At 41.1% G+C, this 23,010-nt stretch overlaps 1 protein-coding gene across 1 annotated transcript; it reads left to right on the top strand.

Annotated features, from left to right (window-relative positions):
• Window positions 1-6,326: 6,326 nt before the first annotated feature.
• On the top strand, window positions 6,327-22,997 carry Dhrs7 (dehydrogenase/reductase 7). The gene is made up of 7 exons (XM_090344225.1): window positions 6,327-6,536; window positions 12,138-12,290; window positions 15,028-15,134; window positions 15,987-16,226; window positions 16,685-16,807; window positions 18,038-18,253; window positions 21,676-22,997. Exons 1-7 carry the CDS (start codon window positions 6,404-6,406, stop codon window positions 21,721-21,723), a joined length of 1,020 nt encoding a protein of 339 aa, XP_090200351.1. The 5' UTR covers window positions 6,327-6,403; the 3' UTR covers window positions 21,724-22,997.
• Window positions 22,998-23,010: the final 13 nt, after the last annotated feature.

Below are 23,010 nucleotides of genomic sequence, written 5' to 3'. Positions count from 1 at the left end.
CTGGAAACACAAAGAAATAATTAAAAGGACACACAAACCAGTGGCTCATGCCTATAATCCTACCTACACAGAAAGCTGAAATTCCTACCTATACAGAAAGCCAAGATCTGAGAATTGCAATTCAAAGCCAGCCTGGACAGAAAAGTGTGTGGGACTCTTATCTTCAGCTACCAAAAAGCCAGAAATGGATGTGTGGCTCAAGTAGTAGAGCACTAGCGTTGAATGAAAAAGCCCAGGGACAGTGCCCAGGGCCTGAGTTCAAGCCCTAGGACTGGTACAACAAAGAAAAAAAAAAAAGAGAGGGGCTGGGTGTTTGGCCTAGTGGTAGAGTGCTTGCCACATATATAGAAAAAGCTGGATATGATGCTGTGGCTCAAGTAATAGAGCTCTAGCCTTGAGAAAGCCCAAGGACAGTGTTCAGGCCCTGAGTTCAAGCCCCAGGACTGGCAAAAGAAAGAGAGATGGAAAGAAAGAAAGAAAGAAAGAAAGAGAGAGAGAGAGAGAGAGAGAGAGAGAGAGAGAGAGGAGAAAGAAAGAAAGAAAGAAAGAAAGAAAGAAAAAATAGAAAGAAAGAAAGAAAGAAAGAAAGAAAGAAAGAAAGAAAGAAAGAAAGAAAAAATAGAAAGAAAGAACATGCCTTAGAGATGGAAAAAAGAGACAAGGGACACAACCAGTCCTGGAACAATCTGACATTCAAGCTTCAAAGAGGAGGAAAAATCAGCAATAGAGATGGAGACAGAACCAGCACTGTGATATCAGAGGAATACCAGGACCTGTCTTGTCCTTGAAGTCCAGTATAATGATCTCTGACCATTGAACATGCCAAGATGGAGTCACTGGTGACCCCAGAGTGGTTTTCCTGGAACAGTGAAGAAACCAGTATGAATGGAATAACTTCTAGAGAGAACGAAGGTGATGGAGTGGAGATGATGCAAGTAGAGAACTTCTGAACTTGGACTTAGAGCAGTGAGAAATGCAGTATGTTCCATCTTCTTCAAGATGGGACCCATTATCTATGTCTTAGTGTTGAAGCAAATTGTAGAGCAGTAAAAGGTCAATGGAGAAGAACCAAGAAAGTAATAGGAGTAAAATTGCCATTGCAATTAACACTAAAACTGTAACAGCAATGTTTCAATTCTGAGCTCTATGAAGGAAAACTAGGAATCACTCAATCATGTAGGTCCCTTGGTTGCACATGATTTACAAAATTCATTCAAACTAATTGAGCCTTCCCAAAGAAAGACCTTTTTGTATGTATTACTTGGAAGTAGGCAGGGCAGGTCATAGAACTGTGAGAAAAGCTTCAGAAGCTAGAGATCTCTGAGTGGCCAGTACCTCTCATGGTGTGGCTCTCCTCACAGATTCTGTTTGTCCTTGCCTATTGGCTCATTGGAAGAGATCTCTCTTGAATGTGTCAATAGTTTGAATACAAACAGCTTCCAAGCTGCATGTTCCCATAGAAAGAGACAAATCTCCCAAGAGCACTAGCCGGCCAGTCAGTGCATGGAGGATGCTGAGGGGATGTGTTGAATCACATGTCAGTCCTTGAACCTGACTTTCAGGCAGTGGGAGGGATATCTTGGGCTCAATTCTTGTCACATGTTGCCCATTGGTTGAGGACTTATCCTATATTCTTTTCTTCTTATGCGTCTTATACATGGCACTACTTAAAATTAGACTCAATTTATTTACATTCGGAGAAAGAAAGAAAACACTTATGAATTTAAACACATTAAGTAAAACAACCTCCAATTTTTATGTAGTTTCCTCTACCTTCCTGAAGTTGTTCTTATATCAGTTTGGTTTTAATGTAAATGTCACTTTCTCTGTTGAACTTTAACACTCAAGGTAGGCCTGATGTTTTCTTTTTTTTCATGTTTGCTTTGTTTTGAGGGTATGTAGGTCATTATCGGCCTTTAACTCTTAATTTTCTTGGCTCCACTAGCTAAGTGTAGGTATTCTCCTCATGCCTAGCCACATGTATTTTTTTTTTTTAATGTTGCTGACTGAAAAGCAAGCAAGAGTACGACTCTCCCATTCATCACTCTGACAGACAGTCCAAAGTGACTGATATCTACCTTCAAGTCCAAAACCTCTTGGTAATATATTATTCCCTTTGGTCTGTTATAATTTAAATATATTTAAATATACTAATTAAAAACATAAAGGCCTCCAACACACACAATATCCACTATCCAGTGAAGGGTACCTACTATAAAACCTTTTTTTTTTTTTCCCTTTCTTAATTGTGGGATTTGAACTGAAGCCTGGACGCTGTCCCTGAGCTCTTTTGCTCAAGGCTAATGCTGTACCTCTTTAAGTGATAGGTCCACTTCTAGTTTTGGGTTTTTTTTCCATATATTTTTATTGTAATTAATAGAAGGGTTACATTATATTCACCAGATAGAAGGTGCATTACTTCACATACATTGATACACTTTCTCATGTCTTGGTCCCCATTTCCCTCCCCCTGTTTTTCTTTTTGCCAGTCCTAGGCTTGAACTAAGGGCCTGAGCACTGTTCTAGGGCTTTTTCAAGGTTAGAGCTCTGCCACTTGAGCCATAGCCCCACATCTGGCTTTTTCTGTGTAAGTGGTACCAAGGAATTGAACCCAGGTCTTCATGCATGCTACGCCAACACTTTACCACTAGGCCAAAACTCCTGGCCCCACTTCCAGTTTTTAAGTGGTTAATTGGAGACAGGAGTCTCTTGAGGACTTTTCTGCCCCAACTGGCTTTGAACTGCCTCAGATCTCAACCTCAAGATTACAAATATGAGCCACTTGTATTTGGCTAAAACCTATTGACTGTGGCCTATGTAGTGGACTGTTGCACAGAGAAGGGCAATCATACAAGGCCAACTTAGCTCCTTTCCAGTTAGTTAACTGGAAGGCACCAAAAAAATGAGAGGCGTTCTTTCTCCTCTGCACAGTTGGGATCAGCGAGAGACTGAGTGCTCAGACATTGTACTATTTGTGGTTGGCTTGTGGTTCTCTTACAATATGATGCCCTTAGCTAGCTGCCCACTGCTCAAAGGCCCCTCGCTGAGCAGGGGGCAGGGCACTGGGAAGCAGCTGGGAGGTCGCCCGTCATGTGTATCCCACAACCAAACTGCATCAAAACCCAACTTGTGTTCTTTGCTACATATGAGACACTGGTAAACTGTGAACAAGAACTGTTCTTCCTGGCTGGTGCCCTGTTCTTTTTCTCCCATCTCTCCCCTCATCCTTATAAATCAGGTTTTGGCTTTTTTTCCCCCTTGAATCGTCTCATGAGTAATGAGTATTATTTTCATGAGGATGAAGAGATTTACCTGTGAATAAATACTTGAGGGTAGGACTTTGACATATGAGTGTGGGTGTGTGTTTGCTAGTGTATGTTTGAGTTTAGGGCCTTGAGCTCTTGCTCAGATTTTTCACTCAAGGCTGAAACTCTTCCTTTTGAGCCATACTTTTGTTTCTAGCATTTTGTGGTTAATTGGAGATCAGAGTCTCCTGGATTTGTTTGCCCAGGCTGGCTTTGAATTTGAGTCCTCAGACCTAAGACTCCAGAGTAGCTAGGTTTACAGACATGAGCCACAGGATACCTAGCTCGATTTACTTAAGGAACTGGCTGGTGGGATTGTTCAGTGCAGCAATTCTGGAGTTTTAAGGACAGAATAACAGGCTGAAGATTCAAGGAAGAATTTGTATTGTTAATGAATTCTCAAGGCAGTCTAGGAACCTTAGTCTTATGTTTTTCCTCTTAAAGACCCCAACTGATTGTACAAAGTAATATGCTTTACTGAAATTCTATTCAATTAAATGTTCATCACATGTTAAAAAATACTTTCACAACAGTATCTAACAGTTTAGAGACCATGTTTTACCAGAAACATGGCTTAGCCAAATCAACACATAAAATTAAAGAGTTAAGCTATGAACGCTGTAAATTAATAAGTGGGATACTTAATTTTGAATCTAAGTTTATAATTAGTACACATACTGATCTGAATGAGACATTCATACTGGGCCAAGTTAGATTAAAAGAGACATATTTTTAAGGCTGACATTCAGAACCTACACAAACCTCTTATCCTTGAGGTAAACAGTGCAGAACTTATTTTCTTCCTGACAGGCTTTCAGTCTCATGTCCACTGTCCCATCCTCTATTTCTTCCTTCCCACCTCTCACCTCTTTGCCCCCAAGACTTGTTCTGATCAAGTAGCCCAGCCTGAACTGAAGTCCACAGTGCAGCCCAGGCTGGCTGCAACCTTTCTCTTGATCCTGCTTTAGCTTCCAGAGTGCTGGGAAATGCAGTTGTGCATTCCATGGCGCTTGTGGACACTTCTTGCTATGGATCATATTATTATTTATGTCACAAGTGTGATGATTTGGCACAAGACAGAGTGGTTTTTAGTTTTATTTTAAAGGTACATGCCACAGTTTGGACAGTATCTTTCAATGATTAAACTGCCTGTGAGTCCAGGTAAACAATCCCTTTATTTACTGGGGAGTGAAGTCTTATAATGATTTCCATTTTTTTTTCAAACATTATACCCACAGTTTTGTGTTTTTTTTTTGTTTTTTTTTTTTTTTTTTTTTTTTGCCAGTGCTGGGGCTTGAGCTTAGGGCCTGACCACTGTTCTTGGGCTTTTCTCAAGGCTAGCACTCTATCATTTGAGCCACAGCACCACTTCAGGCTTTTTTCTATGTATGTGGTACCGAGGAATCAAACCCACGTCTTCATGTATGCTAGGCAGGCATTCTACCACTAGGCCAAACCCCCAACCCCATAACCATAGTTCTTGCATCCGTTTCTTTAAGGGAAATCTATAGTTTACAGAACTCTTCTTTGCAGTAGGTCCTACAGAAGAATTTTTCCTGTTATATCTCAAAATTGTTATCAGTGACGTTTTTGATAGCTCAGTAGGGAAACTCAATGTTTAAAACATGGCAGAAATTTCATGACAAGACTTTTACCTAGCAGCTAAGTATGTATAAATGTATATAAAGTTGGATTTGACTTGGGGAAATAGTTAGACCTTGTGGTGTGCTTTGGGCTATGAAATTAGCTAAAGACAGGAGTTTGCCATAGCAACAGGCTGTTCGAAGGTACTTCAACTAAGCTCCTGTGGCTCAGACCTGTAATCCTAACCACTGAAGAGGCTGAGATCTGAGGGGAGCAGTTGAAAGCCAGGATGGTCAGGAAGTCATATCTCCAATAATCAACCAAAGTGCCAGAAGTGGAGCTGTGGCCCAAGTTGTAGGGAATCAGACTTGAGGGGAAAAGCTAAGGGATAATGCCTAGGTCCTGAGTTCAAGTACTAGTACTAGCATGAAAAAGGTTTTTGGAAAGTCCCTGGGAGGATGAATGGGGATAGAAGCAGTTTGTTTGCATCAGTGCAAGCAGAACAATAAAGCCGGTTGAAATCGTTTGAAGAAGGGGGAATGGGATGGAGGAGATGGAGGGGATGGGGTTGATTGGAATGTCTTTATACTCCTGTGGAAATGTCACAATGAAACCCCTTCGTAGATCTAATGTATACTAATAAAAAGAAAAAAAAAAAGGTCAACCTATGGTGTTAGCACCAGATGGCTTTCTGAATATTTGCTAGCTTTGTAGGCCTGAGTATACTTATTTTTAGAAAGTAGAGATTTGGCTTGTAACTTCATTAGAACTTTACTAAGTCCCCACTACAAACTCCTATCTTCTTTGTGAAGTTGTTCTTACTTTATTTGGTAAGATATGATCCAGTGTCAATTTGTACTGATTGTGGGAAAGTTCATATATATTGAGTTGGAAAAGTTGTACAGATGACTGTATTTTGGATAAGAAATGTTTAAGTTGTCTCTTGCTATTTAAAAAAATTAATTCCTGCCATTAAGTCTTGCCAAGCAGTTAGGACATCCAAGCCATTTATTGCAGCAACGCTTCATCAGGAGCATGGAAGGACAGAAACCCTTAGTATCAACTCCGCCCCTCAACGCCTAGTGCCCACTCCCCTCGCAGGGCAGCCTGGGATGGAGGGGCGGAGCTGGAGAGCCTGAGTCCAAGAGCCAGAGCCACGCCTTCCTCTCAGCTCATTGGGTACAGTCCGGCGGGGAAGGGTGGATCCCGAGTTCTTGGGCCACGCCCTCTATCCCCTCTATGGGCGGAGCTGATCGAGGTGAGGCGGTGCCGGAAGCCGAAGTTCTTTCTGAGGGGAAAATGGGCGGGTCAGACGGAGCTAGAGGCCCTAGGCCACGCCCCCGGTCTTCTTTCTGGGCGGGACTGGGCGGGGTGAGGCGGGGCGGGATGCCGTAGCCACGCCCCACGGGCCTCGCCTCACATCTCTCTCTGTCTGGGCGGAGCCGGACCGGGGAGGCTGAATTCTAAGCAGTGGCTCTGGGCTTCTTCGGGCGGTGGAGTCCGGAGCCGCCACCATGAGCTGGGCACTGGTACTGTGGCTGCTGGAGCTGTGCGCGCTGCTCCTGGTGCTGGTGGTGTTGCTGTGCTTCGTGCGGGCGGACTGCGACCTGACGCTGATGTGGGCCGAGCGGCAGGGACGACGCCCAGGTGAGCATCCCCGCGAGAGGCCGCCCGCCCCACGAGGACGGGTCGCGGCGGCCCGAGGGCCTGTCGCCCTCCCCGAGGTACCGCCTTTGGGGGGCTGAAGGTCGGGGAAGAAGACGCGATGCCGGGGGCGGAGGCTCCGCCCGGCTGTGGTGTTTCCCGTTCCATCTTGGGAAACCTTTGCGGAGCTTGCCAAGCTACCGAGCAAGCTTGCGAAAGTGCCTGGGGGCCAGGGGACTTCGGTTTCTTCCTGAAGTCATGGCTCCTCCACTTTCTACTCTGCTGTGGTCTGGAAATGAAATCTGAGAATATTCCAAGTCCCTCACCGACCCACTCACTGATGATGGATTTAAAAAAATTTATTTTTTAATATTTTCAGGAACAAGGTCGTAGCTGGCTTCCACTCTGTACCTTGCTTCATGGTGAATGGCCACACAACGTATTTGTGGGTTCCTTTGCTAAACCCAGGTTCTGCCTTGTGTGATCACTGACCCAGTGTTAGAACCACTCTAACAAAACTGGTGTTACCAGTATTGTTTTGTAGATAGTCATATGAAACGACCCTCTCAAAAGTGTGCTTTGGATGTATGTTTAAGCACTGTAAAGTGATTTTTTTTTTCCTGACCTAAGTTCCAGAAAGAAAATTCCCAACACATGTGATTGGTTTTGCTTGAAAATAAGTGCTGGTAGCTCAATAGATAGCCTATCTTTTTTTTTTTTTTTTTCTAAATGGGTCGGTGATTGTAGTGTGTGTGAAAGGGTGAAAATTGTTCTTTGGGGACTGAAAAAACTATCAAACAGTACAATATTTTGTGTTGTAAAGGTCACCAACTATGGCAAATAGAAAGTTGTGGCTGGTGGACTTTTTCTTACTTTGAAAGCAAAATCCCCCATTATACCATGCATTTATTAATGGTAGGACTTTGTTGATTGACCAACTTAAGCAGGTGCACTTCAAGTGCACAATCAGCCACCATGTGAGTATTGTGTGTGTGTTTCTCTGTAAGTTTATTATTTTTAATTGGGCAACACAGTTCATGTAATACGAAATTAAAAAAATCCAAAAGATGTGTGGTTAAAAAAAATACAGTTATCCCTAGCCTGCCCCTAGTCCCTGGTCTGTTGCTTATCTTCTAGAGAAACTCCCTGTATCTCCATATCTCACATAGGGTGACTGATTTGAGATACTGCACTTTTGTTCTGAAACATCCATGGCACAAATCTAGAGCATGGAAGGCCATGGGGAAAACTCAGAATTTAGTTTAACCATAGCCATGAAGTGAGGCAGCTGCAAAGTGCCAGAAAAGTTTAGGCAAGTGTGGGCTGCCATCATAGATGTTTGCTGTCTCTGTCTGAAACAGCAACTGCGATCTATGTGAGCAGTGCAGAGGAGATGGGTTGGGTGGGAGGAAATTGGAGGCCCTGTCATGTAAGGACTAATAGGAGAGGACAGGAACTGGGAGTGGACAAGAGCAGGCAGCAGCAGGCACCCTCAGTTCAGAGACACCAGCTCCCACATCCTTCTAGGAATGAGAGAAAAACAGAGCAATCCAGGCCAGAAGAGAGAATTCTCAAACTGGATTGGGCATCAATTCTAGGTTTTTTGTTGTTGTTGTTGGTCATGGGTTTGAGCTCTAGGTTTCTTTTAACTCTTACGGATCTGCTTTCAGATCATTTTGTGTGGCAGAGTCTCTAGAATTGGTAAGTAAAAGTCAGTGATAAATTAAACATAGATTGTTCAGGGTGAAAAAAACAGGAGTGAGATCTGAGATTGTACTAAGGTAAGCATTAAGGCTTTACTTAAGGTTTTACCTAATGTTTATTACTGGTGAAAAAATAAAATGATCACTAACTCTAATATGGTTAGTAAATACTTCCCAAGGAAACCACATTGATTGTAGAATCTGAATTTTGCCACACTTTGGAATAAGGATTGATAGGGTAAGCATTTGAATATGATTTCTGTTCTTAATTTTTCTTAGTCATTTATGCAACTATGTTTCAAGAACAGCAAACACTGTAGCTCAGATGTAGAGTTGGAGATGTTTACAGCAAATTTTTCAAAAGGATAAATAGTATTTCCCCTTCCTCTTCTCCTCCCTCCCTTTCTTCCATCTTTCCTTTGTGTGTGAGTACAGGAACCAGAGCTTGAAATAAGTGCCTGAGTACTGTTTCTTAGCTTTCTCCACTAAAGACTGGCTGGCTTTGAACCTTAATCCTTAGATCTCAGCCTCTTGAGTAGGTATGAGCCACTGGCACTCAACAAGTTCTATTTTCTTGAATGTCTGAGAAACATTTAAAAGTGTCTATGGTGGGCCAGGAGAGTGGTCTAGAGGTAGAGTGCTTGCCTAGCTTGCACAAAGATTTGATTCCTCAGTACCACATACATAGAAAAAGCCAGAAGTAGTGCTGTAGCTCAAATGGTAGAGCTCCAGCCTTGAGAAAAGTCAAGACCAGTGCTCAGGCCTTGAGTTTAAGCTCCGGGATTGGCAGAAAAAAAAAAAAAGCATTGATGCTATTTAAAGCGGGGACTGTTGTTCAGTGGTGAAACACTTGCCTGTGTGGGAAAGGCATGGGGGGGGGGGAAACCTGATCATTTGTAGTGTAGCATAGTGTTGCATAGTGTTGGGGTTTTTAGCACTCTTTGCCTCCTGACCAGCAGTAAGGGCAAAGAGAACACGCCCCGACTAAGACTAGACTGAGAAAGGATAGGGCCAGCTGGCCACCTTCACCCAACCCTCCCTCTTCAGAGGGAAAACACAGACGTGCCAGGGAGAATGTCACAGCAGACTCATTTAATGGGAAGATACCAGGGGCTAAAGTAAGAAGCAGGATTGTCTATTAACATAAAAGTAGGCAGGACAGGGGGAGGTAGGTGGGGTCAGATAGGGCAGCGGGGCCAATCCATGGGTTCAAGGTAGCCTTATTTTACATCACAAACCACAGCCAAACCTCCCAACCAGGAGACAGGCAGGTTGGATTTCCAAAACCAGGAAGTGAGCACTGGGCCACGAGGTAGGCCTTTTACCCTTGATGTGACACAGCATAGGATAATGGTCAGTGTGGACTTTGCAGCTAGATGGGCCTGGGCTCTTATCACAGGTCTGCTCGGGCTCATGGGTATTTAATCAGTAGGTATTTGTCTTTCAGTCTCTGCCAGGCACTTAGGTCACAGCCCTGAAGAAGGCAGACAGGCTCCCAGCCTTGAAGGAGTTTATAGATTAGAAGGGTATATGAATCTCATTGGATTTCAGCTTCTACTTCTGTGAAACTGAGATAATCATGCCTACTTCATAAGGTCCTTAGTAGGGTTTTAATAAGGTAATGTGTTAAGTTCATAGAGTGTAATAAAATATATATTTTTTAAAATAATATTGAGCCACTAAGACCAGGAGTCCTGTTGCCCTGCTAGAAGAAAATGAAACATGTGAGTGGTTGATTAAGGGTATTATGTCTTGTAAAATCCTTCTGCTCAACCTCTTTAGTGATAATTAGAATTGGCACTTCGTAAGCATTGACTATGTGCTAGATTCAGAGCTATCTACAAGTTCTATTTTCTTGAATGTCTGAGAAACATTTAAAAGTATCTATGGTGGGCCAGGAGAGTGGTCTAGAGGTAAAGTGCTTTATTGACTTGCATTTCTGGTCATGGGAAAATAAAGGCATGGCGCTCCCATGTGGGCAGATGCTCCCTGCTAGTGTGCTGAAGCTGGCATTTGACATCTCCAGAGCTGGTTCTGGTAACCAAACAGGATTAAAAATTTTCCCTTGAAGCAGTTTTAAACTAGTTTAACTAAAACAGGTCACTAGATTTCTGATTTTAATTTTTCTGATCTAAAGTCAGATCTCTGGAGTTAAGTGATACCTGGTTTGTTATTTTCTTGCAAGAAGCTACAGAGGGAAATTGTACCATAGGAATTGTCTAGTACACAGTGACTGATGGGCAGTGAGCAGATAAACCATTTGTCATTGCTTTAGTACTGTGACATTCTAGTCGTTCACAGGAACATTATGTGGCAAGCAGAATGCATTATCTCTGTTTTGTCTCTTCCATCTTGTATGAATTCAAGATTCTCTTAAGATGAGAACACACCAATTTGGTAAAATGATATTATCTGATAGACATTAGATGTCACTGTCAAATAGAGAAGATATTACTTTGAATTATATCAAAACATGGAGCAAAAGTTGGTATATTTGGATTATTTATCAATATGTCCACTGCAAAAAATTGGAAAAATAGAACAAAAAATTGGTCAAGACCCACTGTGATCATCTCCTCTGAATTCCTCATCTAACAGACAAGGAAATTACGTCTAGGCATTGACTTTCTATCCACTAAGCTTCACTTTTTTTCATCAAATACTTAGATGAGAACCTTGGAGCCCAACTGAGGGTTTAGAAGCCTTAACTAGGAATATAATCTGGAGATTTTAACAAGATTCTGTGTTGCAAACCTCTGCCAGCACCTCATCCTGCAGAGTCCTGTTAATAACACAGTGATGGAAACTGACCATGGAATTGGTTTGGGGGAGTCAGGGGGCCTGTGTCTCTTGCCAGCACCAATCAGCTCAACTTTCCCTTAATAGAGTATTTGTTAATTATGAGATAGGGGAGTATGTGCAGGAAGTAAGGTAGCAATCTCTTTGAAGTTATAGACATAAGCAAGTGAAACAATCTCAGGATCAGTGACTTCCTTGTCTTTGGAAGCAGAGATAAACAACCACAGTTTTAACTCCAAGGTCCAAAGAAGTTTGGATACTAATTAACTCAGATTTAGGACAGAATCTTGGGTTTCTATAGTGCTGAGTGAATTAGTCTTCCTTGGGCCCTTCCCAACTTTCTGAGAGTCAGAGAATGTCATTCTAATTCTCTTTATTAGACCTCACGGCTCAGCATTTACAGGTTCTCACAATTCTGGAATGTATGAAATTCTGTGCTGGGTGACAGTGGCTCACTCCTGTAATCCTAGCTCTCAGGAAGCTGAGATCTAAGGATTGCAGTTTGAAGCCAGCCAGGGCAGGAAAGTCTGTGAGACCATCTCTAATAACCACTGAAGAACCAGAAATAGAGCTGTGGCTCAGGAACAGTGCCCGGGCCTGAGTTCAAGCATGCTCATGCATGCACGTGCGCATGGACACACACACACACACACACACACACACACACACACACACACACACACACGTACAATTATTAATAATATGGCTTGTGCCAGGTGCCAGTGACTCACATTTATAATTTTAGCTACTCAGATGCTTAGATCTGAAAATAGAAGTTTGGAACTAGCTTAATCAAAACAAATCCATGGGTCACATATCCATGTACCTCACAAAAAGCTGAAAATGAAGATGTGGTTCAAGTGGTAGAGTGAAATCATGAGTGAAAAAGCTAAGCATGAGGCCTCGATTTCAAGACCTAGACTGGCAAACAGCAACAGAAAGTGTGGTTTCAATTCATTTTTTAAGCCTTTAGATAGATGTTTTCATTTTAAAGAGATTCAACATTTTTTTTAAGATTTACATAAGTTTTCTACTCTTTACAGTGAGGGTCTAATCTGTGCCTCCTTTGCTCCCTGGCCTTTCTCCCCCCTCCCCCCCACAGAATGGGAGCTGACGGATATGGTGGTGTGGGTAACTGGAGCATCAAGTGGCATTGGCGAGGAGCTGGTTTACCAATTGTCTAAACTAGGAGTTTCTCTTGTGCTATCAGCCAGAAGAGTAAATGAGCTGGAGAGGGTAAAAAGAAGATGCCTGGGTGAGTAAATCCAGAACAGCAGTCGAGCTTGCTAGAAATGAGTCAGAATCCAGTTCACTTGAAACTCTGGGAAATTTTGAGAGATGAGGTGATGCTTCCAGAGCTCTAAGCACTCTGACCTTGACCTCTTCTTTTGTCATCTCCCAAAGGGCTGCCCTTGCCTTCTCTTTATTATAGTGCAAAGCAGCCAAAACCCATAGATCCTAGTCTACCTAGCTTTTGCAGTGACCCTTAGTGTTAGGGAGTAGCCACCATTTCTCAAATTCTGGTGGATTTTTAGTCACTGAGTGACTTATAGCTTTGCAGAAGTATAATTTGATTTTTCTGTTTCTTTTTTTTTGGGGGGGGGGGAGTGTGTCATGGGGCTTATACTTGGCCTGGGTGCTGTCCCTGAGCTCTTCAGCTCAAGGCTACTGCCCTACCCTTGAGCCAAGCCCCACTTCCTATTTTCTGGGAGTTAACTGGAAATGGAGTCTCAGGTTCTTTTGTGCCCGGGCTGGCTTTGAACCTTGATCCTCAGATCTCAGCCTCCTGAGTAGTTAGGATTACAGGCGTAAGCCTGTAATGACACTGAAACAAAGTTGGACTCGTTCACTTTTGCTTAATGTCAAATGTTGAAGTCATGTGGGATGATGTAAAACTTCTATCATATAGGATAGAAGAAAACGAATGAACTTAGGTTTAAAAAATAAAACCTGGGATTCATCTTTCATATTTGTATGCTAAGGCAGTGTTAAATTTTTTATTTTTTTTGAGACAAGGTCTCACTTGATAGCTCAGGCTGGCCTTTAATGTACTACAGTGTACAGAACAGGCTGGCTTTGAAGCCAGGCACCTCAGAGACCTGCCTGCTGGGATTTTAGATGTGTATGTGCCACCAGCCTTAGCCTAGTGTTTGTATTTTTGATGGCTTGGGTTTTGGCTGCTTTAAAAACAACAGCCTTAAGAAAAGTTACTACATGCTAGGGACTTTAGTATCTAAACTGAGATAATTTTGAATTTTCTCCCAGGTCACATTTTGGTCATCTATCATTCTTTCAAAACTCATTCTTTTCTATCTCTGATTGAGCTAACCACAGACCAATGTGAGAATTCATCCCCATACACCGTCAGCAAGGACACAAAACTTAATTCTTGATACTAGTTTATAAGTCCTCTGCCTCTTGTGCTTCTGTTTGTCATCTTTTTTTTTTCCCCCTTGAAAAAAAAGTAGTATCAGGGTTTGAACTTAGGCCTCATACTTGCTAGGTTGGTGCTCTGTCACTTGAGTTGCATGCCCTGCTCTGCTTTTTGCTGGTTATTTTGCAAATGGAGTCTGGCAAACTGTACTGCCTGGGCTGGGGCTGGAACTGCAGTCCTCTAGATCTTAGCCCCCTGAATAGCTAGGATTACATTCATCATCCATTGACACTTGGCCACGCTGTACCATTTCTCTCATCTTTGGTCCTCCATGGCCGTGATTTGTAAAGTTTGCTCCTACAGAGATGTTAATTTTTCTTTTTCTGTTAGACCATTGATACAAGGCTTCTGGTTGCTTTTAATACATACACAGTGTTTCACTATTTCCTATTTTAACACACAAGCCTTTAATAATGTACTTTTAATACTTTTTTTTTTAAGTCTTGCTTGCTTTACTTACTGGCATTCTTCACCCTTGCTGTCATACTCTTGCTCTACACATGGTATTGAGGATGGACTTCAGGGTCAGATGCTTGTCTAACAAGGCCCTTATCACTGAATCATTCTCCTATGCTCTTATTGGCACTTCTTCTATTTAAAGGCAGGGTTCAGGAAAATTACTTTCAATTGTTCTTTTGATGAATAGAAGAAGGAAGGGCCAGTGATAGTCCTACTTACTGTTTCTAGGTGAGAAACAAATAGTGCATTGTGTCTTCTTATCTCTTGTAGACCTTAGCCTCTAAAGAGAAGCTGTTGTTACAAGGCTTCTTAGCATTTTTTTTTTTTTTTGCCAGTCCTAGGGCTTGAACTCAAGGCCTGAGCATTGTGCTTGGGCTTTCTCAAGGCTAGTGCTCTATCACTTGAGCCACAGCACCACTTCTGGCGTTTCTAGTATATGTGGTATCAAGGAATCGAACCCTGGTCTCTGTGCATACTAGGCAGGCACTGCACCACTAGGCCAAACTCTTGGCCCAAGGCTTCTGAGCTTCTTACCAAACTATAATATAAACTGTGTGTTAAAAAGTATTTTGTTAAGATAACAAATTTGGTTAATCTATTGTAAAACATAATATGGCTCTGTATTTTTTTTAAGGTATTGTATTTTGCTTTTTGTTATTTACATTTTTATTTTTTAATTTTGTTGTTTTTGAGATGTGATCTTATAATGAATCTCAAGCTGTCCTTGAACTTACCATTCTACAGACTCTTCTAAGTTCTGGAATCATATAGATTTGTGCTATTTCCCTTGACTCATTTTCTTGAGCCTCGTTCTTTTTTAATCTGATAGTATAATCTTTTGATTCTACTATAAGAGTTTTGCCAGAGTGCAGCGTGCCATTCCTTCTTGATAGGCCAGCCAGTTTTTCCTTAAGATATTTCTGTATTACCACTGTCCTCTTCCTGCTAAATAAGAAACACTCACAAGGCCCCGGAGAAATGATAGGATTGCCAATTCCTCTTGTAAGGTATGGGATGGTTAATGCTAAAATGGGAATAACAAGGATTTCTAATGACTAATGACGTAATAGCACAGTAGTATTTGTGTGTCTTTATTTAGAGAATGGCAGTTTAAAGGAAAAAGATATTCTGATTTTGCCCCTTGACTTGACTGATAGAAGTTCCCATGAGGTGGCAACCAGAACTGTTCTCCAGAAGTTTGGAAAAGTAAGTAACATCTCTGTGTGTTGCTAGAATATTCATTTTGTTGCTTTGCCTGGCTTAGAAGTGATTGCTGATGAGATTTGGATTCTCTCATTTACAGAGAGCTTGACGGATGGGTTCCACACAGCAAGATGAGGCCTACAAAGAAGGCCTTCTAATCTCTGTATTTTTAGCTTTAGATAATTGCTTTTCACATCTTTACAATAACTGATTCTTCTTTGCAGAACAATGCTAGTCCTGAGTTTGAACTCCAGACCTGGGCACTGTGCCTGAGCTTGTTTTTTTTTTTTTTTGGCCAGACCTGGGGCTTGAACTCAGGGCCTGAGCACTGTGTTTGGGCTTTCTCAAGGCTAGAGCTCTACCACTTCAGCCATTGCACCATTTTTGTTGTTTTTTTTTTCTATGTATGTGGTACCGAGGAATCAACCTTGGTCTTAATGCCTACTAGGCAAGCACTCTACCACTAGGCCAACTCCCGGCCAGTGCCTGAGCTTCTTTTGCTCTACCACTTGAGCCACAGAGCCACTTCTGGCTGTGTGTGTGTGTGTGTGTGTGTGTGTGTGTGTGTGTGTTTAATTGGAGATAAGTAGTCTCACAGACTTTCTTGCCTAGGCTGGGTTTGAACTGTGATCCTCAGATCTCAGCCTCTTGAGAAGCTAGAATTCCAGGTGTGAGCCGTTGGTGCTTGGCAAAAATGAGACTTGTGTAGATGAATTCTAGTTATATCATCTTATTATTGCTCATTTCTAGAGATATTCTATTGCCCCATTGGTTCTAACATTAATGATAAAACCAGCTATCACCTAGGTACGTTCTCAAAATGCTCACTTTGAAAATGTTCTTTTTTTAAATTAGATCGACATTCTGGTCAACAATGGTGGGATATCTCAGCGTTCTTTGTTTATGGAATCCAGCATAGATGTCTTCAAGGAGCTAATGGACGTTAACTACCTAGGGACAGTGTCCTTGACTAAGTGTGTCCTACCTCATATGCTGGAGAGGAAGCAAGGGAAGATTGTAACTGTGAATAGCTTTGCGGGAATTGTATCTGTACCCCTTTCCAGTGGCTATTGTGCCAGCAAGCATGCTCTTCGGGTAAGGTTGCTCAAATTCAAGTTTGACAGAATTGACTTTGCAGTGCCTCTGGGGGATGCAGCCATCTCTGGGTGAAGTTGTTTGAGCAGGTGTGAGATGTGGGGATAGGGAAAGGATTTTTATAGAGGACATGTCTTCAGCCACGCTTTCTTGTATTTGTGTTACAGGTGAGTATGGAGCCCTTGTATTGTGCCACATGGTGCAACAGAACTAGAACAGAGAGAGAAGATACAATTTCTGCTCTTTGGAACCTAGGCTCGTCAACCTGGCCACTTTTCTCTGTGTTCACATCACATCCTCATGACATACTGGAGTCCACCTTGGCTTTCTTCTATATACTCTGTGATTTCATTTCCTTTTTTTCTCCCTGAGGCAATACAGAACATGTTTTGATGTGTCTGTATTGAATTTCATGTATCTTTTTCTTATTTTTGTTATTGCTTCCTTTTTTCTGTTAGGGCTTTTTTAATGCTCTCCGAGCAGAACTTGCCAGCTATCCAGGCATATCCATTTCCACTGTGTGCCCCGGACCTGTGCAGTCAAATATTGTGAAGAATGCCCTAACTGAGGAAACCACGAAGGTAAAAATTCCTGTTGGGAATATTACTATTTATATCTTTTTTTTTTTTTTTTTTTTTGGTGTCAGGTCAGGCTTGAACTCGTAGCTTTATTCAAGGCTGACACTACCACCTAAGATACTTTTTTTTTTTTTGTAGTTAACTGGGGATGAGTGTCATGGACTTCTCTACTTGGACTGGCTTTGTTCTGCAATACTCAACTCTTAGCCCTTGAGTAGCTAGAGTTACAGGAGTGAGTCACTGGTGCCTGGTGTGTTATATCAACAGTATTTTTAAAATGTCAGAAGTGGTTAGGAAGGGCCGGGAGTTTGGCCTAGTGGTTAAAGTGCTTGCCTAGCATGCATGAAGACCCGGGTTCGATTCCTCGGTACCACATACATAGAAAAAAGTCGGAAGTGGTGCTGAGGCTCAAGTGGTAGAGCTCTAGCCTTGAGAAAGTCCAAGGACAGTGCTCAGGCCCTGAGCTCAAGCCCAGGACTGGCAAAAAAAAAAAAAAAAAAAAGAAGTGGTTAGGAATTACTCCCAAAACCTAATTAACAACACTGTGCTTTCAGCCACTAGTTTTAATTAAGGTTAATAAATTGCAAAAGTAACACCAAGTGGTCTACTATCATGTGTCCTGTTACACAATAGGTTTGTTCACCACTAAGAAACCGCTTTAATCTAGCACTCTCAGCAATTCTGATTAAAAGTAAAAAATCCATTTGGGCCACTAATCGCTCATACCTGTAACCTTAATTACTGTGAAGGCCATGATCTAAGGATCAGATGTCAACATGAGCCTGGCATAAAAGACTATGCGAATTCTGATCTAGTTAATCATCAAAAAGCAGGAACCCAAGGGATGGTTCAAATGGCAGAGCACCTGGATCTTTTGTTTTTGTTTTTCCTTTGAGCAAAAAAATCTAAACAAGGGCATGAATGCAAATGCCTGAGTCCAGGTCTTAGTAGAGACACACTCAAATACTCCTGTCCTCCCCACACATGTACAAAGTAAAAATTCTTCATCCATGAATTAGCCTGCATAGTCTTATCTGGTAAGTGTATTCTTTCTGTTAGGCGTTGGAAATATTGTTGAATTTATAACTCCCATTAGTCCCTCTGGGAGTGCTCAATGAGCCTGAAAACCTAAATGATGGAGCCACATGACTGGATGGTCTTTTGGTCTTAAGACTTCTGTGATATAACCTAGATAAGGACTCCATGTTCACTTTTTTTTACAACTGTTTTTAGACTGTAGGAAATGCTGGAGACCAGTTGTACAAGATGGCAACTAGTCGCTGTGTGCAACTGATGCTCATCTCCATGGCCAATGACCTGAAAGAAGTTTGGATTGGTGATCAACCTTTCTTGTTGGCAGTATATATATGTCAGTATATGCCAACCTTTGGCTGGTGGTTAATCAGCAAGCTTTCGAAGAAAAGGATTGAAAACTTTAAGAAGGGTGTGGTAAGAAGGATTTATGTATTTCTTAAAATATATACCAGTTTTGCAGAAAAGTACATTTTCTACTACTTCACATTTTCTGTGCTCTTAGGATATAAACATAAAGATACCAAAATATTGTTTCTACACATATCTAATGATATAAATTATTACTAGTCTGGAGAATTAAGGTTGCTAAGAGGTAAAATCAAGTGAAAATTTGCCATATTTTTCCTTTTACACTTATTGTATGACAGCATCTCAATACTCTTTCCTCACTACTTCTCCCCACCATCTTCTAACCACCTGAGGTCCCACCTCAGTTGTCACCTCCTCGAACTGATTACCTGGCCTTCCCTCCCAGCTCTCCCCAGGTCTGGTCATCTTTCTGTATGTTCCTGGCAGATCACCTGCTGCACTCTGAAGATAGATGTGTGCTTCCTCCCTTTTTGCCTTGCTCCTAAATCACTCTGTTCTTGTACTCACATCCATGTCTGAAAACAAAGGCTGATTGTTCCTTCATCATTTTTCCTACAGCACTGAGTGGGGAACGTGATTAACTGTTTCTGAGACAGCTAATGTCTCTTTTGCTCCTCAAAACTGTATACTGTATAAATATCACAAATGTAATGAGCTTGGATCAAGTGAAGGCCCTGGCACTCTTAGGTGGCTTGTTGCTCATAGCTGTTGATCTACCACTTGAACCAGGCCTCAATCCAGGAGATTAATTTGAGATAGTCTCACAGACTTTTCAGCTCAGGCTGGCATTCAATCTTAGTCTTTGAGGTTTTAGCCTCCTAAGGGCTACTCTACTTCTCACTGGAACAGGGTTGCTTTTTGAGGGAGTCATTTGTCATAAAGCAAGTCCACCCAACAAATATGTTCCCTTCTATACGTGGCTGGTTCTGTTTCCATTGTTCCTCCAAGTTAGGACCCAGCGGAGGGATTCCTCATCAGAAGCTGACAGGTGACACCCCCTTGTCTGAGACTTTGAGCCTCCACACCTGTTATATAGAAATTGCTTGTTCTTTATACAGTACACAGTCTCAGCTATTTTGTCAGAACCACAGAAAATGGAGTAATGAATGACCAGTAAATGACATTACTGAAGGTCATATAATAATTCTATTCCCCCCCCCTCTTTTTTCTAGTCCTGGGCCTTGAACTCAGGACCTGAGCACTGTCCTTGGGCTTTCTCAAGGCTAGAGCTCTAGCACTTGAGCCACAGCACTATTTCTGGCATTTTCTACATATATATGGTACCAAGGAATCCAACTGCGATCTTCATGCATGCGAGGCAAACATTCTACCACTAGGCCAAACTCCTGGCCCATAATTCAATTTCTTGAAACTTTTTAAAGGGATCTCCATACTATTCATCATAATCTTGGTACCAATTTACATTCTGAATTGTTTATCAGTAATTTAGAAAAAGAATATATTACAGAAATAATTATTTTAGAGGGAAAGAGAGGCAGAGATTGGAGAGCTTCTTGTCTGAAATTTCCACATGATTATTTTGTTTTGCTTACAAAATATCTAACTGTAAGAAATTAACACCACCTAGACACCACAGTTTGATTACATTTAGACTTTCTAAAGTCAGTGGCTTTTCCTGATACTCTCTTTATTGAATTGCTTGTGCATAGTTTTATTGTTTTATCATTCTTTTTTAAATGGTGAACTGAATGTCCTCTCATTTCCCAGTACTGTTTCTGAGACATGAATACTCATTTTCTTTTACACAAAACCAAAGAACAAAGCTACACTGCTAAATTTTGTTAATATATTTTGTTTTTCCTAGTGAAAGTTCTTGAAAGAAATAAATGTCTATCTTCCCAAATGAAAATAATATATTAGGGGTTATTAGAATGCTTTAGTTAATTCATTTAGCCAGTCCTGAGGCTTGAACTCAGGGACTGGGCACTGTCCTTGGACAATTTTTACTCAAGGCTAGCGCTGTGCCACTTGAGCCATAACGCCACTTCCAGCATTTTCTGTGTATGTGGTATCGAGGAATGGAACTCAGGGATTCATGCAGCTAGGTGAGCACTCTACCACTAGGCCACACCCCCAGTCCTATTTCTTTAAATATACTGTGTTCACAAATAATTTAATAGTTATTTCCTAAATAATTCTAGTACTATTACTTATCTGCAGTTACAAGGACAATTATGAGAAATTATTAGCGCTTATTTGTAATAAGAAAACTTAGCATTTAACAAAGGACATGAGTAGAATCTGACCAACGCTAGAAATTATAATAGTGATAAACATAAAGCTTTTTTTTTGTATATAGCTCTAGAATCTCCTTTAAGCATTTGTTCAAGTTTTGAAATAATTCTTCACAGTGATTAATAATATAGCTAGTGCCTCAAAACAGGATTAGATGGGCACTGGTGGCTCATACCTCTAATCTTAGCAGCTTAGAAGCCAACCTGGGCAGGAAAAGTCTGTAAGACTTACTTTCTTTCTTCTTTTTCTTTTCTTTAAACCAGGCTTGCATCTCTGGGATAGAACCAGATAATGTACATATATTTTCTATTAGTTGCTGGATTCTGTTGGCTAGTATTGTATTGATGAGCTTTGTGTTCATCAGAGATATTGGTTTGTTTTTTTTTCCCATTGGATTCCTACCTAGCTTTGGGAATAGTGTAATGCTGGCTTCATAAAATGTGTTTGGAATAGATCCTTCTGTTTCTATTTCATGAAAACGTTTAAGGAGTACTTGTTAGTTCAATTTTAAAAGTCATATAGAATTCAGCCATGAATCCATGGAGATCTGGACTTTTCCTTATTGGAAGACTCCTGATTACTTGGAAAGGACAATGAAAACAGGTTTTAAGTTGTTACTATAAAGTTATGGTTACACAAGTCAGGTACTGAGTGCGTTTCTTTTTGGACAGTGTGACCCTGTCCTTTGGGCTCTCCCCGTTTTCCCTCCCATTCCCACCCACAAGGTTGTATAGATCCTTTTCAACATAGTGTCTAGTGAGTATCATCGCTGCATATTTTACACATTGTCCCACCATTTCTGTGCCCTCCTGCTTGCTCTCCTAAGAACAGATAAAAGAACCAACAAAAACAAAAAAACAGCAACAAAGGAAAAATCTCATTTCTATTTTCTGGAGTTCATTCCAATAAATATTATTTTGTATGATCAGATGCATGTCGGCATTGCACCTTTGTATTCCTCTTCTCAGAGTGTCCTCCTTTGGTCTCACTGTGTGTGAATGCCCAGAGTACGGTATAATTTATAGAGACTCTTATTTTCAATTAACCACCGAAAAGCTGAAGTGCAGCTGTGGCTCAAGTGGTAGAGCACTATCTTAGAGCTTAGGGACAGCCCAGGTCCTAAGGTCAAACTCCAGGCTTCCAAAACAAAACCAAAACCAGAAGGCCTTAATTGTTAAAAACTAATGCATGCTACTTTCATTCCTTCACAGGATGCAGATTCCTCTTATTTTAAAGTCTGGAAGAGAAAACATGACTAATAGAAGCAGTTGGAAGTTTTCAATTGGAGAACTACACCAGTCTCATCTACAAAGAAGACTAATCAATATAAGACTAATTTAAGATTTCTTTAAGTTTTGAATCAAGTTTCAACATACAATGAATTCTAAATTATTGTCATGAATCTTGCAAAAAGCTGTTAAACACATATTACATCCTTGAACAAAAGAAAAGTTAATTATACTAAATTTATAAAAATATAAATTTTCCAGTTCTGGAAGCTGGAAAGCCCAAGGTCAAGGTACTGGGGTCTGGCTGGTTATTCTGTTCCTCTAAGATACCTTTTTACTGTTCCTCCAGATGGGTATACTCAGTCCTCTGTTAAGGAAGTCGGGGAAGGATAACAGGAAAACATTCCATGCCAAATCCTTTTTAAGGGTACCTAATCTCATTCATCTCCCAGAGGTCATGACTGTTACTACTGTTGCTTTTGGGATTAAATTGCAACATTACCTACTGAAAGAACAGAAACCTTTATAGCATAGCAGCAAAACTGTATTGCAGAACACTGAGAAAATATAAAGCAGCATTTTGAATATTTCTGCTTCCATGTTGTTTCTAATCTTTTTTTTTTTTTTTTTTTTTTTTTTTTTTGCCAGTCCTGGGCTTGAGCTCAGGGCCTGAGCACTGTCCTTGGACTTTCTCAAGGCTAGGGCTCTACCCCTTGAGCCACCGAACCACTTCTGGCTTTTTTGCTATGTATGTGGTACCGAGGAATCGAACCCGGGTCTTCATGCATGCTAGGCAAGCACTTTAACCATTAGGCCAAACTCCCGGCCCTGTTTCTAATCTTTAAGAAGAGTGGACAGGTAGAAATAAATTGCAATTTGAAGCATTAAGCAGAACCACAGCAGCCATAGTTTATTACTTGTGGTATGTAATTTGCTCTATTGGAATGCTTTAGTATTAGTGAACTATTCTTCTGAATAGCCACCAAAGTGGGTGGTATTTTCCACCTTACTAGATGAAGATTATCCTAAGAATTCAGTGTTCTCTGTCCTGTTATTAAAGCTAAGTGAAGTCTGTCTCCAGGGCAAATGGATGAGGCACTGATCTTGGATTTCAAGCTTCAAAACTGTGAGCTTAAAAAGTGTTCTTTATACAGTACTATCCTTGGGTATTTTGTAGCAACAATGGAAAGTATATTTAATATATATGTATAAGTAGAATTGCTGAATGTTTTATACTACTATTTTAACACTTTTGAGGACTTTTCATATTGATTTTCAAAAGCTCTATAAAGTTTTCAGAGCAACTGGTGTACTTGA

Source organism: Megascapheus bottae, chromosome 14, assembly GCF_031878675.1.
Source record: "Megascapheus bottae isolate mThoBot1 chromosome 14, mThoBot2.hap1, whole genome shotgun sequence".
NCBI classification, from domain to species: Eukaryota; Metazoa; Chordata; class Mammalia; order Rodentia; family Geomyidae; genus Megascapheus; species Megascapheus bottae.
This window is presented reverse-complemented; position numbering and strand designations above follow the sequence as displayed.